At 51.5% G+C, this 13,924-nt stretch overlaps 1 protein-coding gene across 1 annotated transcript; it reads right to left on the reverse strand.

The window, feature by feature from the left end:
- Window positions 1–1,671: 1,671 nt before the first annotated feature.
- Window positions 1,672–13,695, reverse strand: PDYN (prodynorphin). The gene is made up of 3 exons (XM_079943791.1): window positions 13,581–13,695; window positions 3,819–3,963; window positions 1,672–2,445 (listed from the first exon to the last, which is right to left on the reverse strand). Exons 2-3 carry the CDS (start codon window positions 3,945–3,947, stop codon window positions 1,816–1,818), a joined length of 759 nt encoding a protein of 252 aa, XP_079799917.1. The 5' UTR covers window positions 3,948–3,963; window positions 13,581–13,695; the 3' UTR covers window positions 1,672–1,815.
- Between the last annotated feature and the right edge of the window lie 229 nt (window positions 13,696–13,924).

Consider the following 13,924-nt stretch of genomic DNA (forward strand, 5'->3'; position numbering starts at 1 on the left):
CAAACTTTAGGGCTATGGCACCCTAAGTTTGTGCTCTTTCTGTTATCCTACATTTAGTTTTCTGACTTGAATGTGTGTGTATGTGTATATGTATATTTCTTCATTCCCCAGCTCTCTTTTCTGCAAAAGGTCTTATCACTCTTGGGCACTAAGGTGCACGTGCGCGCGCACGCACACACACACACACACACACACACACACACATCAGCGTCTTTCTTTTATTTATTGTACTGGAGGAGTTGGAAATAACACAGGCTTGCTAAGGACTAAGGAAATTCCAAGTAGATTGCAAAAAGGGGTTGTTGAAAAGCACACAAAGTAACTCGAAAACAATCTATACATTTCAGAACATCATGAGAGGTGAGGGTTGTGCATGAAGAGGTGTGCTCAGCAGCATCTTATACAAAATAACCAAACTCATGTTCATTTCCTCCCCATCCAGACCAGCTTCCTGGATCCACAAACCAAACCACAGTGCCTGGGGACAAGAGAGAGAAAAAGAGAGAAAGGGAGGGAGGGAGGGAGCGAGGGAGAGAGAGATTGAGAGATTTGAGAGACAGACAGAGACAGAGAAAGGCAGAGAGACAGAGAAGAGGACTTAGATTAAGGTCCCTGCCTCTGCTTCTGGGTTATTTGAATCAAGGCAGCTCATTTGTCCTCAAGCATTTAATCATTTCATTCCTCTTTCTAGCTTTATTCCGAGGCATTAAGAGGAAAGAATCACCAGGGGAGCTAAAGAGGGCCTCTTCCTCTTTCTAGCTGTTGCTTCTGGATTCCCTGACCCAAGGCCCAATGCATATGTTTGTCCAGATGGCTTGGACTCTTGGAGGCTGATTCAGCTCCTCAAGAACACGGCTGTGCTTAACCTCATCAACTTGACTCAGCGTCGGTTCATCCTGGGGTTGGAGTGTGATACCGATCAGTTTAATTTGTTTAATGAGGGATGAGGGAACTGGTCCACATTTTGAGTATGTTGCGCAGAACAAATTGGTTTGCCTCGCTCCCCCCCTTGATCATTTCAGCATTCAGAAGGCGAGCTGCTCTCATTAACATTTTCCGAAAGGGATTTTCACTCCCTTCCTCTCCTGTGAGAAGTTGGACGCTGTCCAGCGTACCAACATGGACTGGAGTTCAGGAACTGGGTTCTCAAAAGGTGTGTTTCTAAACAATGTGAACTCAGAGTACAATAACTGAACATTTAACCCACTGGGAGCCCGAACTCTCTAGTGTAGGAATACCTGCTCCAATAAAAGGCAATGTTTAAGCTTTTTACCTAAAGCATGGTCTCCATTGTAGGGAGATCTTTTGAGGTCTGAGAATAAAATGTTAGGATTTTTATTTATCTATCTTGTTTTAAATTTCTACCTTTTGTATGTTTTATGATACACGCATATACTATATAAATGAATATATCTGCATGAGAGGGGGAATGCTCGTTTTTCTTCTGAGAGGGGCATTGGTCAGAATGCCTGATCATAGATCCAGAGAGATCAAGAGGTCAGTCTGGATTCCTGGAGTTGGAGAGTCACGTGAATGGGATTGATACCAAAAGCTGCTGCTGGTGGTAGTTTTAGAGTTGTAGGGCTGGAGCCAAGCGCTAAGCCTATTGGAGAGGGGAACCTCCATCCTCCCGCCTCACTGACCCAGACAAACACTGCACCCAGGCAGAAGAGAGGCAGGCTAGGTTTGGATGTCTTATAGACAATGCTGAACTGAGCGTAGGGATGGGGGCTATAGGGGCAGATGAATGCGTTCACTCCAATCTGGAAGGGCATTACGGGAAGCTCCTGACTCAACTCCACGATGGAGAGGTGTTTACACATCAAAAAGCTCTTCGTAATAGGCATTGGGGTCTTCCTGAGACCGAGTAACCACCTTGAACTGGCGCCGGAGAAAACCGCCATAGCGCTTCTGGTTGTCCCACTTGAGCTTGGGACGGATGCGTCGTAAGAATCCCCCATAGCGCTTGTACAGGTCCTCATGGCCCACCTTATCCCCATCTCCAGCCGCCTCTGAGCTCCTTTTGGGGTATTTGCGCAAAAAGCCCCCGTAACGTTTGACCTGCTCCTTGGGGTCCTCCTCATCGGAATCCAGTGTTCCAGCCTCCATGGCACCATCGTTCGGCTGGGCCCCCCCAGTCAGCTCAGACTCTGCTTCCTCCCCCAACCTGCCAGAGAGACCCCTGAGCTTCTCCGCCAGGCTGCTGCTTAGATCATTCTCCTCCGCTGGGGTTCTGAGAAGGAGCCTGTTTTTCTCCAGCTCCTTCCAGGAGGGCCCTGCATGCTTCGCCAGCTCACTGTAGGGCTCTTCCAAAGCTGCCTTGCTCTCCGAGTCTCCCTTGCCATTAAGCCCGAGGGTGAAGGGAGTGAGGGAAGACAGAAGGCCCTGGCACCTCTCCCACTCCTCAGCGGGCTGCAGGGCAGCCTGGCATTCCAGGGAGCAAATCTGAAAAAGACCCCAAAAGACCACAGTGGTAATACCACCACCATCAAACCGTCAAACTACAAGCCCCTGCCCCAGAGAGTCCCCTGTCCAGGTCTGAGAAAATTGAAAAACCATTACTAAGCCCCGGGCTGCCCACTTTAATGCTCCCAGTGGTACATAGAGGTAGGTGACTTTGTGCTCACGTGGAGGATGAAGAAACAGACGTGGAGAGGTGAAACAGCTTTCCCAAGGGCACCTGGCTACAGGTGACATTGCCAAAACTGGAGATAAGATCCTCCCATAGCACTCTGCCGTGCTCACCCATAATCTTCCACTTCTCACTCCAGAGGGAATAGTTGGTTCTCCCAACCTTTCCTAGGTGTGAAGGTTGCTGCAAACACCTTATAGAGGGGATCAGAAGCAATGCAGAATGGTAGAAAGAACACATATGAGGGGATGTTTAAGGGTTCATCAAACCTGGAGGGATGATAGTATCTACTTCATAGCAGTAGGGAGGAGTTAAACGTGATGATGATGATAACAATGACCACAAGGACGATACTGGACAGTACTGGAACTTGGACCCAGGTTCTAATGCCACGAATCACCATGTTTAACCACTGGGCTCTTTTGAGATCATATATGGGCAGCACCTGGTGCACTGTATGCATCCTAGTAAAGAGTGGCTAGAATTGTATATTCAATACTTTGCATCCTCAGTTCATGGAATCACCCCCATTTTGCAGATGAGGAAACTAAGGCTCAGAGAGGGGGTTCCAGGGTCATGGAACTAGAAATTTGCAGAACCAAAGCTCACATTCTGTCCACCACACCCATGTACCTCTACTCTAGCTTGTCTGCTGTCATGGGAGAGGCACAGGGAGAAGTTTGACTCACAGTAAAGCCAGCAAGGCCAGCCAAGAGATGCTAAAGCCACAGGAGAGGAGTCAGGCTCGGATCCTGACAACCAGATCCTGGCATCTAGGGGTGGTGAAAAGAGCTCCTTCCCTGCGAGTGACTAGGTCTGGAGGTGCCTATTGGCCTGGTGGTGAGAAGCTCTGAAAAGTTCATCTAGGGCTGCTGACTCCCAAAGTCAGCACCACCTCATAAATGACACTCCTTGTTACCAGGCAACAGGCTCCCTGGAAACCTGAGCTCCGGTCCCAAACCTGAGTGAACCCATGGTGGTAAGATCTGGGGTGGGGACAGGAGGCTGGAAAACAAAGTCCCTGGCAGGCACCCAGGCTGACCACGGCAGGACATGCCTTGCACAGGTGGGATGAGTCTATAGGACAGGCTCACAGCTGCCCAGGCCTGCTACCTTCCCTCTCTGGGCTCCACACACAAATGGTCCCTTCCATCTGTGGAAACTCACAGGAGTCCCTGAAACTCACCAGAGAGTTGATGGGTTTGGGCCCATCCTGGGTCTTCACAACACACAAGGAGCACCGGGACAGGCAGTCTGCTGTGGCGGAGGGGAGCGCAAGGAGGCAGGCAGCCAGCACCAGCCCCTGCCACGCCATTCTGTCTTGGCTCTTCCTGCCGGAGAGGGAGAAAGAAGAAATGAAATCTGTGATTGCCTACTCTGTGGGGTGTGTCCTGAGCCTGCAAAGCGAGCTCCTGCTGGCAGAGTCCCTGCAACGTGCTAGGAGCTTTCCTATGTGTTCACATTCAATCTGCACAACAACTCTTAATGTGGGCTGTGCTATTAAACAGATGGGAAAGTTGAGGCTCAGAGAGGGGAAGTGATTGCTACCACAGCTAGGAAGTAGACAAAGATCTGTCAGGCATCAACCCACTCTGACCATGCACCTGCCAGTAGACACGTGGCTATCTGCTTTTCTGTGTTCTCTGAGGCTTCCATCCCCTTCCCTTTTCCCCTGCTCCCCAAGCTGTCCCCAGCTCAGTCCTTTCTGCTGTGGACCTTTCCCACCCCAGCACTTCTCCTTACTCCAGCCATAGCTCCACCTTCACCTGTCTCCATGCTGGCCCCCTGCCTCCAGCTCCTTCTCTGGTCCCTCCTGCCCACCTTGAAATGCCTTTCTCAGCATATCAATGCTGGGATCAGACCCATTGGGCTGGGTCAGGTCTGGCCCTTCTCCTAAATGTCAGGGACACCCTCAATTCCAACCCTACACCCAAGTCTTCAGCTCTGGGTTCCGACCACATCCAGCTACCTATAATTCCCCTAATGAATGGATCAGCGCCTGTCCCACCTCTGGCCCTTTGCATGCTAGTCCCTCTTCCTGGAAAACCCTGCTCTCCTCTTCTGTTACCTATTGTTTAGGTCCTAGAGTAGATATCACCTCCTCCAGGCAGCTTTCCCTGATCTCCTAGGCTGGAAATGATGTTCCCCCTTGGTATTATCCCAGAAACTAGTGCCTCCTCCATTAAAATAGTCCACTACTTGGTAATTACCTATGTGAGTCTTCAGACTTTGGTTTCATGAAGGCAGGAGCTGTGTCTTGTTTTCATCTCTGAAATACTTTCTCTGTGTTCCTCAAACATGCCAGGCTTGCCCCTACCTCAGGACCTTTGCACTTCCTGTTTCTCCATCTGTGGTACTGTGGCCTCAGATTTCCACATGGCTCACTCCTTCTTGTAACTGAATGAATTCAGTGTCCCATCACCAGGGAGGTATTTGCTGACCCCTGCGTTTAGCACAGCTTACTGGGTCTCTCTCGCATCCCCGTGCTTTCTTTGCATCGGAACACTCACCATCTCAGACTGTCCTACCGTTTGATGCTTGTCATTGTTGTTGTTTATTATCGTCTCCCCACTAGAATATTAGCTCCCTGTGAGCACAGACCCTAACTGGCATAGTCCCACTGTAACCAGCACCCACAAACCTGACCAGCATATAGTAGGCCCTCAATAAATCCTAGGCAGATGAATTAATGCTGCACAAAGAGTCTATTAAAAGCTGTCCCTTTCATAGCTAGCTCCTTATAATCCAAATATCAAGATGCTGTCAAATGGGGGCACAGTGAAGAACTCCCAACTGGGAATGGGCAGTTTCCCCGAGACACCACCCGGGCATGGCTGCCACTCTCTCCCCACCCTGGTCCCTGTAGTCTGCAGCCTCCATCGCTGCTCTCAGGTACGGCTGTCCTCCCTCCCCTCTCCTAGTTCCCCTTCCTGCACACTGCCCTGTTTCCTCAGGTGATGAGGGGGGTTAGAAGACTCCACCCATGGCCCCAGGGCCCCATGCCATAGCCCAGAGCTAGTCTCAGAGCACACAGTAGGTTCCCCTCCAAAGCATGCCTGACAGGAGCCCAGGCACCATTGACGGAGCCCCTACTGTGCTTCAGGCCTTGACTGAGGCCCCGTGTCTGTCATCTCATTCATTCCTCCCCGTTGAGGAGGACACTTTCGGTTCAGTGAATGCCCCATGCACCCCCGTGCGTGGTGAAGCTGGTGTGCAGGCACAGTCTGTTGGACTCCCCACACATGTGCCCATACATGACTACAATTTCTAGAACCACTTTGATTCTCTAGCAGCTGAACCCTCCGTGAGGCCCAGAAGGCCCCATGCACAGAGCTGTTACTTGTATATTATTCTCAACCCACCTGCCATCTGTGAGAGGTGGGCATCATTATCCCCACTTGGTAGATGAGAAAGCTGGTGCTCAGAGAGGACTGGTGAATCTCCTGAGGTCACACAGCAGTTAAAGGCTCTTCTGCCTCTCCTGAGGCTGGGCTAGGTCTGCTCCCCTAAGCAGAGAAGCTCAGAGAAGAAACCTCGGGGAGCTGGACCTGTGTCCATCCACGCCTCTCTCCTTCCTCAAGTTTCTCTCACGCTCTGTCAACTGCTGAGCGGATTTGGGTTCCAGGCCAGTGAGCTGTGCCATTTATGTGCAGATACAAAGCCGGCAGCTCATGTTTTCTCTCCTATCAGTGATGGCTGGGCTGGCCTGGTACAAGGTTAGCAAGGTCTTGCTCAGCCACTGGGGAGGGGCAGCATCACCACCCTCTAACTCCTGGCCTAAAGCTTCCCACCCAGCTTGGCTGCTACAGTAGGAAGCTCGATTTGAGATCTCATTGTCCCAGGCAAATACAGTGTCAGCATCCTTTCTTTTCATCCATTTCCTTTATATTTAATAATGATAGTTCTAGCTGATCTGATGGTTGGTGAGCACTCAGGCTGTCCTGAGTGATTCTCATGAACGAACTCATTTATACTCACGGCAACTGTGTGGAGTGGGTACTGTTGTCATGCCCACTTCACAGATGAGGAAACTGAGATAAGACACCTGCAAAGACTCTAGAGCTAGTAAGCAGCAAAGCTGGGATTTGCCCCCAGGCAGTCTGGCTCCAGAGCCCCAAAGCCCATCTTTCTAACCATCCGGTACAGCCCCAGTCCCTTCAATGCACCTCCTCCCCAGCCTCCAGCTCCTCCCTCCTGGCTCCAGAGCCGCGTCCAATTTTGCCCCTGAGACACCCTCCACACAAGCAGCCAGAGGACAGTTCTGAATGACAGTGTGACTGCACCCTGCCCTGTGTCCAAGTTCTCCATCCCCCCGAGCCAGGCCCTCCAGGGCTTTCCTGCCGAGGAGAGCTGCCATCGACCTGGCTCACTGTGTGCACGGCCCTGTGTTGAGACCTGTTCATATCTCAATGTAGGGGGTCCTCGTAGCAACGCCCAAAGGCTGGGACTGATATTCTCCCCACTCTGCAGTGAGGAAATGGAGGCACAGAGAGGTTACATCATCTGAACAAGGAATCCAGCAAGGGCACAGCACCCAGACTGGATGTGAGCTCCGTCTGACCTGGACCTGACCAAACCTCCTGCAGTTCTACAACGAATGCCCCCTGTGCCCCATTGGCCCAAACTTTGGCACATGGAGCGCCTTTCTCATGCCGCCCATCCTCTCCGCTCTCCCTCTGGCCTGGCTAACCCTCATTGTTCTCCAAAACTCAGTCTCGGTGGCCTCCTTCAGGAATCCTGTCTGGATTAGGCTCCTCTTTTGAGCGCGCACAGCTCTCTGTCTATCACATAATTACCTCTTTCTGAGTCTCCTGCCAGCTCGGACTTGGTAAGTGCAGAGTCCCTGAGGTGAAAGAGTATGTGTGTTTAAAGATGACCAGTAGGCCAGAGGGATGAGGGAGCACAAGAGAGGAGACGTGGGCAGAGGCCGGATGGTGTCAGCCCTTGCAGGCCAAGGTGGACCTTGCATTTCATTCTAGAGTGATGGGAAAACTAAGGAAGTTTGAGTGATTGATGAATGAATGACTGAACGAATGGTGGTGCCGAATGCAAGATTAGAACAGGAACAAGAGCTCCACACGCATGTGTTGAGTGAATAACCAGGCAACCCTGGACCTCTCAGGAAGCCCCTTTGAATTTTTCTGGCTCATACTTTTGTGCCCCCAGAGAAATCTCACAGGTCTGCAGGGCATCTAAAACCAACACCTGCTAAAGAAATTGGCAAATGTTAATGAAACCATGGAGTGGGTGAGGGGAGGAAAGAGAAGAGGCAGAGAGGAAAGGGGAGACAGGAGGGAGGGGAAAACCAGACCGAGAGAGTGAAATAAGGGGGTGGTGGGGGGAGAGGGACAGGGAGGAAGTGAAAACCAGTCAAAGACAGAAAAGCGAGAGGCAGAGGAAGAGAGGGAGGAAGAGAGACTAAAGTGGAGACACAGAGGCAGAGGAGAGAAAATGAGCGCGGGAGGGCCATGAAGGGGGGAGACACAGAAAGAGCGAAGGCATTGGGGTGGGGGTGGGGGGTGGGCAGAGAGAAGGAAACAGACAGGAGCATGGGGGCTCCATTCCAACCTTACTTGGGTTACAGGAGATGGGAAAAGAAAGAGGCGAAACGGAGTGATAATACAGGGCCTGCAACCGAGGGGAAGCAAAAGGAGTTGAACGAATTAACTGTGTGGACGGCCTACTGCAGGCTGGGGCTGAGAGCTCTGTATCCATGGTCACATCAATCCAATAACAGAGCCTCCTCCTTGCCAGGCTGTGCGTTACCGCTTTACACGTATTATTCTAACCCTCACAACAACAGACACCCAGAGGTGAATGTTTTCATACCCATTGTACAGGGGCAAGACTGAGGCTGGGAGAGGAGAAGTTGCTTGCTCAAGTCCACTTGGCTTGTTAAGTGGGAGAGTTAGGCCTCCAAATGGATCTACCCGGTCTCTAACAGAGACACATCAGCCCTGCGGTTTTCCTAAGCCATCCTGTTTCCTTCCTTGCGTAGGATAAACAAATTATTGAGCAACGTCAGATGAGCCCCGGGGTGGGGGTTGGGGGGAGAGTTTTCGCCTTTGCTGTGGGGATTAGCTTGGAAGTTGTACATGAGAGATAGCCCTGCTGGCTCACGGTCCCTGACTTGGCAGGAGCCAGGAGAAAAGGAACTTTGCTGTTGATCTCTGTGTAGGACGCGGAAGGGAGCTTGCTGGGTGAGCTCCAGGGGCAGTGAGTCAGTGCGCAGACCCCGGGGAGGGGCCAGGGTAGGGGGCTTGCGTGGCCTACGGTGAAGGAGCCTCCTAAGGCCCCCCCCCAGAGAAAAACCTCTCCACTTGCAGGTTTAGGAAGCGTTTCTTCAGCCACTACCTAGGGGCACATCGTGACAGCCCAGTGAGAGAGGCTGGTGCGGGAGGAGGGTGCTTCTCCCCTCAGGGGAAAGAGCACTTTGGACTCCCCAGCCTCCATGATCCAATCCTTAGATCCAATCTTTATATGTACACATCCCATTGTTTCTGTTTCTCTGCAGAACCCTGATTCATACAACACCCGTCCCATGTGTTTACATAGTGTCTGGGCTGCTTTCATGCGACAAGAGCACAGCTGAGTGTTGAAACGGGGACCACAGGGCCCGGAACACCCAAAATATTTACTATCTGGTCCTTTACAGAAAAAGTTTGCTGACCCCTTTTGTTACGTTTATAACCATTTTATCATTCTAATTACTCTAACAGTGTGGAAGCTGATTTTCTTGGGGAAATCAGAGCGGGATCACCCCCCTCTCCTAGCCTCAGTCTTCTCACCTGTCAATGGGTTTGTATCACCTCCCGGCCGCGGTTCCTTAAGACACCCCTGGACGGCACCATTTAAAGGCCAACACACTGTAGACCCTTTCTTCACCAGGGGCCCAGAGTTCCTTGAAAGGGAAAGGCCTGCTGGCCCTCTTACCTCCTCCTGATATTTCTACATTGTAGTCGGAGGGCTCCGAGGAGCGGCCAGCATCTTTATTTAAAAACCCAGCATGGAATAATAATGGCTTGATTTAACATCGCAATTACCTCTCTGAGCACTTTATCGCATATGATTATCCCTATTTGATAGAAGAGGAAATGGGAAAAGGTAGAAATGAAGTCCCTGGTTTAAGGTCACATCACGAGTCAGGAGGGAAATGGAGACAGAACTGGGACCTCCCACACCCTGGCCGTGACCCCAGCAAGCGCTGTGCTGCTGATCTGTGCCAGGCCCGGGGCCTCCCGTGGACCCTCCAGGGCAGCTTCCAGGTGGAAGAGTGGGGGCCACGTGACAGAGCCCCCCAGGCCCTGAGCACCTGTGTGGCAGAGATGGGATTCTGAGTCCGCCACAGCCCCAGTTTAGGGCACAGTGATGGGCCTATATCTCAATGACTGCTTCCTCCTCCCCTCAGGAGGATCCGGTAGGCTGAGCACTAAGCCATTTACTCGATGGGGAAACAGAGACTTGGAAAAGCAAGATGACTGGGCCAAGAAGCCGGGCCACAGGGAGCAGGCTTAGGGTCTGCCTGAGACTAGTCCACAAACCAGCCTGAGCTCTAGGCACTGGGCTCCCTCGACTCCAGCTCACGGTCCTGAAGACAAGACTGTTCTGGGACTTAAACCCCCCTGGAAAATACATAAAGTTCACCTTTGTGGGTTTCCAGTGGGCTGGCCAACAGAGTCCCCCAAAACTGGAAAAAAGTGTTTTTGTTAGGCCTTTAGAGTCATTAACAAAGAATGGATGATCAATCTGGGGGGACGGGGGGGGGGGGGACCACCCTGCAATTCACGGTCACGGTGTTCATTAAGTGTATTTTTGAAAGAATGTTATTTGAGAGCAAGATTCCTATGGAACTCCCACCCTTTGTTATGGGATGCAATTAAGAGATGGGGAGAAAAGCAGTGGACAGAGAGATGGAGGTGAAAAGACAGAGAGAGAGAGAGAGAGAGAGGATGAGAGGGAAGGAGAATGGCAGAGAGTTGCATATGGAGAGAAAGAGATAAAGACGCCTAGAAAAGCAGAGAGTGAGATGACAGCCCATGTGGGAAAAGAAAATACAGATGAGAAGCAGAGATGGGGAGGGGCCGAATGGGAATGAGAGGGAGAAGGTATAAGGAAGGGGAAGGGGGAGGAGAGGGGAAAAGAAGAGGGATGGAGAGAAGGCAGAGAGGAAGTGGATCTTGATCAGGAGGTTGACCTACTATGTGACTCACAAACACCAATTCCCTCCTCCCACGACCCTCTGATCTGCCCTGTGTTTCTAGTGGCCGGTGGACCAGTGGCCCAACCACATAATAACTGCTTTGTAACCTCTTGTCAGGTTAAATCAAACTGTCCAGTAATAGGCCAAGGGGCCAAATGCCTATGGGCACATTGCCCCCTGGTGAACACGCCTGCGGCCTGCAGTGACCACTCTGGCCAAGAGAACGTCTGGAAGGATTCAGGGAGAGGACTCCAGAGCCAGGAGATGTACCTCGTGGCCTTGGGCCTTTACCCTGCTGCCAGGAGCTTCCATCTGAGCTCCGGCTGGAGTGATGAATGACGTCTAACTTCATAGGACCCGGGGACACCTCTCCATCTCCAGGGCCTGATCCTGGGCTTACCTGGGTGTCTCCAGAAACGTTTACTGCCTGCCACAACGGGCAGCTCTGTCTCGCTGTAATCGTTTTAGCCCTTTTTCGGACCCAGTGAGATTAACCAACATTTATGGGCTGGGATGAGGGACAACGGTGAGAGATAATCAGCTAGCTGACTGCACTTTCTCAGACATGCGTTGGAATCAAGCCACCAACTATTGATCCCACTCAGAAGATGGAAGACATCTAATAAATACAATAATTGTGCAAGAATGACCCAAGAGGTGGGCCGTGGGCGGGGAAGTTAGGAAGGATCGATCGAGAAGAGACTTCGAGATCCTGCGGTGGCAGCTGAAGACATAAAATCTTCTGTTGGTGTGGAGAGAAGGGGGTGGGGTTGGGAGAGGAGGGCCAGCCCCCCAAACAGAAATGTTAGACCTTAGATCATATTTCCTGGACGTAGCACACAGCATGATGGAGTGGGATGATCAAGGATGCTATCATAGGTTGGGGGAAGGGGAGGGCTCCAGTTCTGCCGCTCTGGACAGTGAAAACTTGAGCGGTCACACTAGCATTTCCTGAGTACCTCCTAAATGCCAGGCCTATTACTGTATCCCATGGGAACCTCCAGTAACCTCAGGAGGTGAATATTATTGTCCTTACTGCTCAGGGAGCGCTACTGTCCCCAGTCACACAGCAAATGAGTGGTAGGACCGGGGACCTGAACCCAGCACTGTCTCGGGCGTTATGAGACACACATTTAGAGGTTATGTGAAAAATTCCCAGCTCCTCAAGAGCCTAAACCCTCCCCGCGTGCCTAGGGGATGGCAAATTTCTCGAACAGTTCCAGAGCTGGTCCCTTTGCCCACTCTGCTAGAACGTGCTGGGTACTGCTAAGAAGACTCTGAAGTATCCCTCTTCCAGCTGTAGCGGAAACATGGGATTCGCCTGCCACCCTCTAGCTCATCTGGGGCAAAGCCGTGGGCTTGAGATCCCTTCAGCAACCTCCCCCAGCAGCACAGCTCGCCCTGCTTGGGCTGCTGCAGCAGCTCCCCCACGCAGATCTCAAAGCCTGGAGATAAATGACCTGCAAAAATAGAACAAAAGGCAAGGTGGAGTGGGACGGGGGGGGGGGGGGGGGGGGGGGGGGGCGCTGGGAGAAGGTGAGGGGAAAAGAGATAGAAGGTGCAGCGATGGGAGGGGGAGCAGGGGAAAAAAATAAAGAGAAGCAGATTGACATTCTGAAACGTTTTTGCAACGGATCGTAACTGGAAAGCCTGTCAAATTAGAAAGACAAGCCTTGGTATATTTTCCCAACCCTTGGAAGAAAGACGTTAAGGAAGACTTTCGGTCTGTGGGAGGGGAACTGAAATCAGATCCAATAACCTGAAGAGGTTGTTTCCTTGGGAAGCTTGGAGGCTTAATAAGGAATGTTTGTAAAGTTTGGAGAGATTCTAGGTAAAAGATACCCAGGAAAAAGTACGAGGTCACAGAATTTACTATTCAATCTTGGAGTCACAGCAGGCTTTTTTTCCCTGAAGCTCACCAGCCTTTCTTGCAAATCAAACTTTGAGATTCTATACTACTTTCTTTGAATGCGGATACCTTTACCGGTGAGAAAATGCCTTTCCCATCTGAGTTTCCTCCCTGCTTAACCTTGACTCCTCTGGCTGTAATTTACATGAAAGCAACAAGTCCTCTCAAAGTAAAATTGACAAGAAAAATCCTGCTAAGCCTGGGTCTCCTGGCATGTCACTTTCTCTCCCCATTCCCCTCCCAGCAAAACAACCCCAAACTTCATTTCTGTGTAAAATTACATCATAGGAAGCCACTCAAGGCAGCACCCTGTCAGCGATTAAACACGATCCAAAAAGAATGAAAAGGCTGAACCTGGCTGTACCTTGATGTACACGATACATGGTAAATGCCAGAGCCCTGACGTCTCATTAATGTCCCCAAGCTCTTGTTCTTAAGTCCAGCGAGAATTACTGACCTTTAAAATTACTCTGATTAGCTAAACCTCTCCCTTCTTCCACCCAGGGCATCCCGTTATCGCATGGGCACCACCATGGGGAGGCAGCCTCCCAGGGAACGAAGACCCCCACCCCCGGCCGAAACCGAGGAGTGGTCCTCTTGGGAGGGAGCGATCCATCTGTTTAAGACAGGGCTGTTCGGAGAGGGGAATTCCAAAGAGCAGTCCATCTCAAACTGATGCGGCTTTTGTAAACTAGCCTCATAACTCTTACTACCTCTGCCAGATAATCAGACCCAAACCGGAAATTCCCCAGCCCAAGCTCCCACCCTCTCCAGGTTCAGAGAATCAGGAAAAATAAATAAAACCAAGAGAGAGGGTTCCAACACCCTCTGGATATTACCTGTGCTCCCCTTTGTCCCTGGGCAGCTTCTGGCCGAGCAGGTGGGAGGGTGGTGGCTGCAGGTGGCCGGCAGACCCAAGGATGGTCCTGACTCTGGTCCAGAAGGAGGTGCCAAAGGGGTGGCTGTGAGCACAGCCAAAGCCCCTTAGAATGGCAGTTCTGGTGCCTCGGCCCCGCTTTTATGGACTAGAACCTCCCCCTGTCGCTCAGTCCTTGCTCAGCACAGGCTGCTCAGAGCCAATGGGAAAGTAGCTCAGAGCAGTCAGAGACGCAGACCCCTGGGCCCTTCAACTCGAACTCCCTGGGCCCGACACAATAGGCTTCTCTTCGTGACCGAGCGTGTG

This window comes from Stenella coeruleoalba (genome assembly GCF_951394435.1).
Source record: "Stenella coeruleoalba genome assembly, chromosome: 15".
Taxonomy (NCBI): Eukaryota; Metazoa; Chordata; class Mammalia; order Artiodactyla; family Delphinidae; genus Stenella; species Stenella coeruleoalba.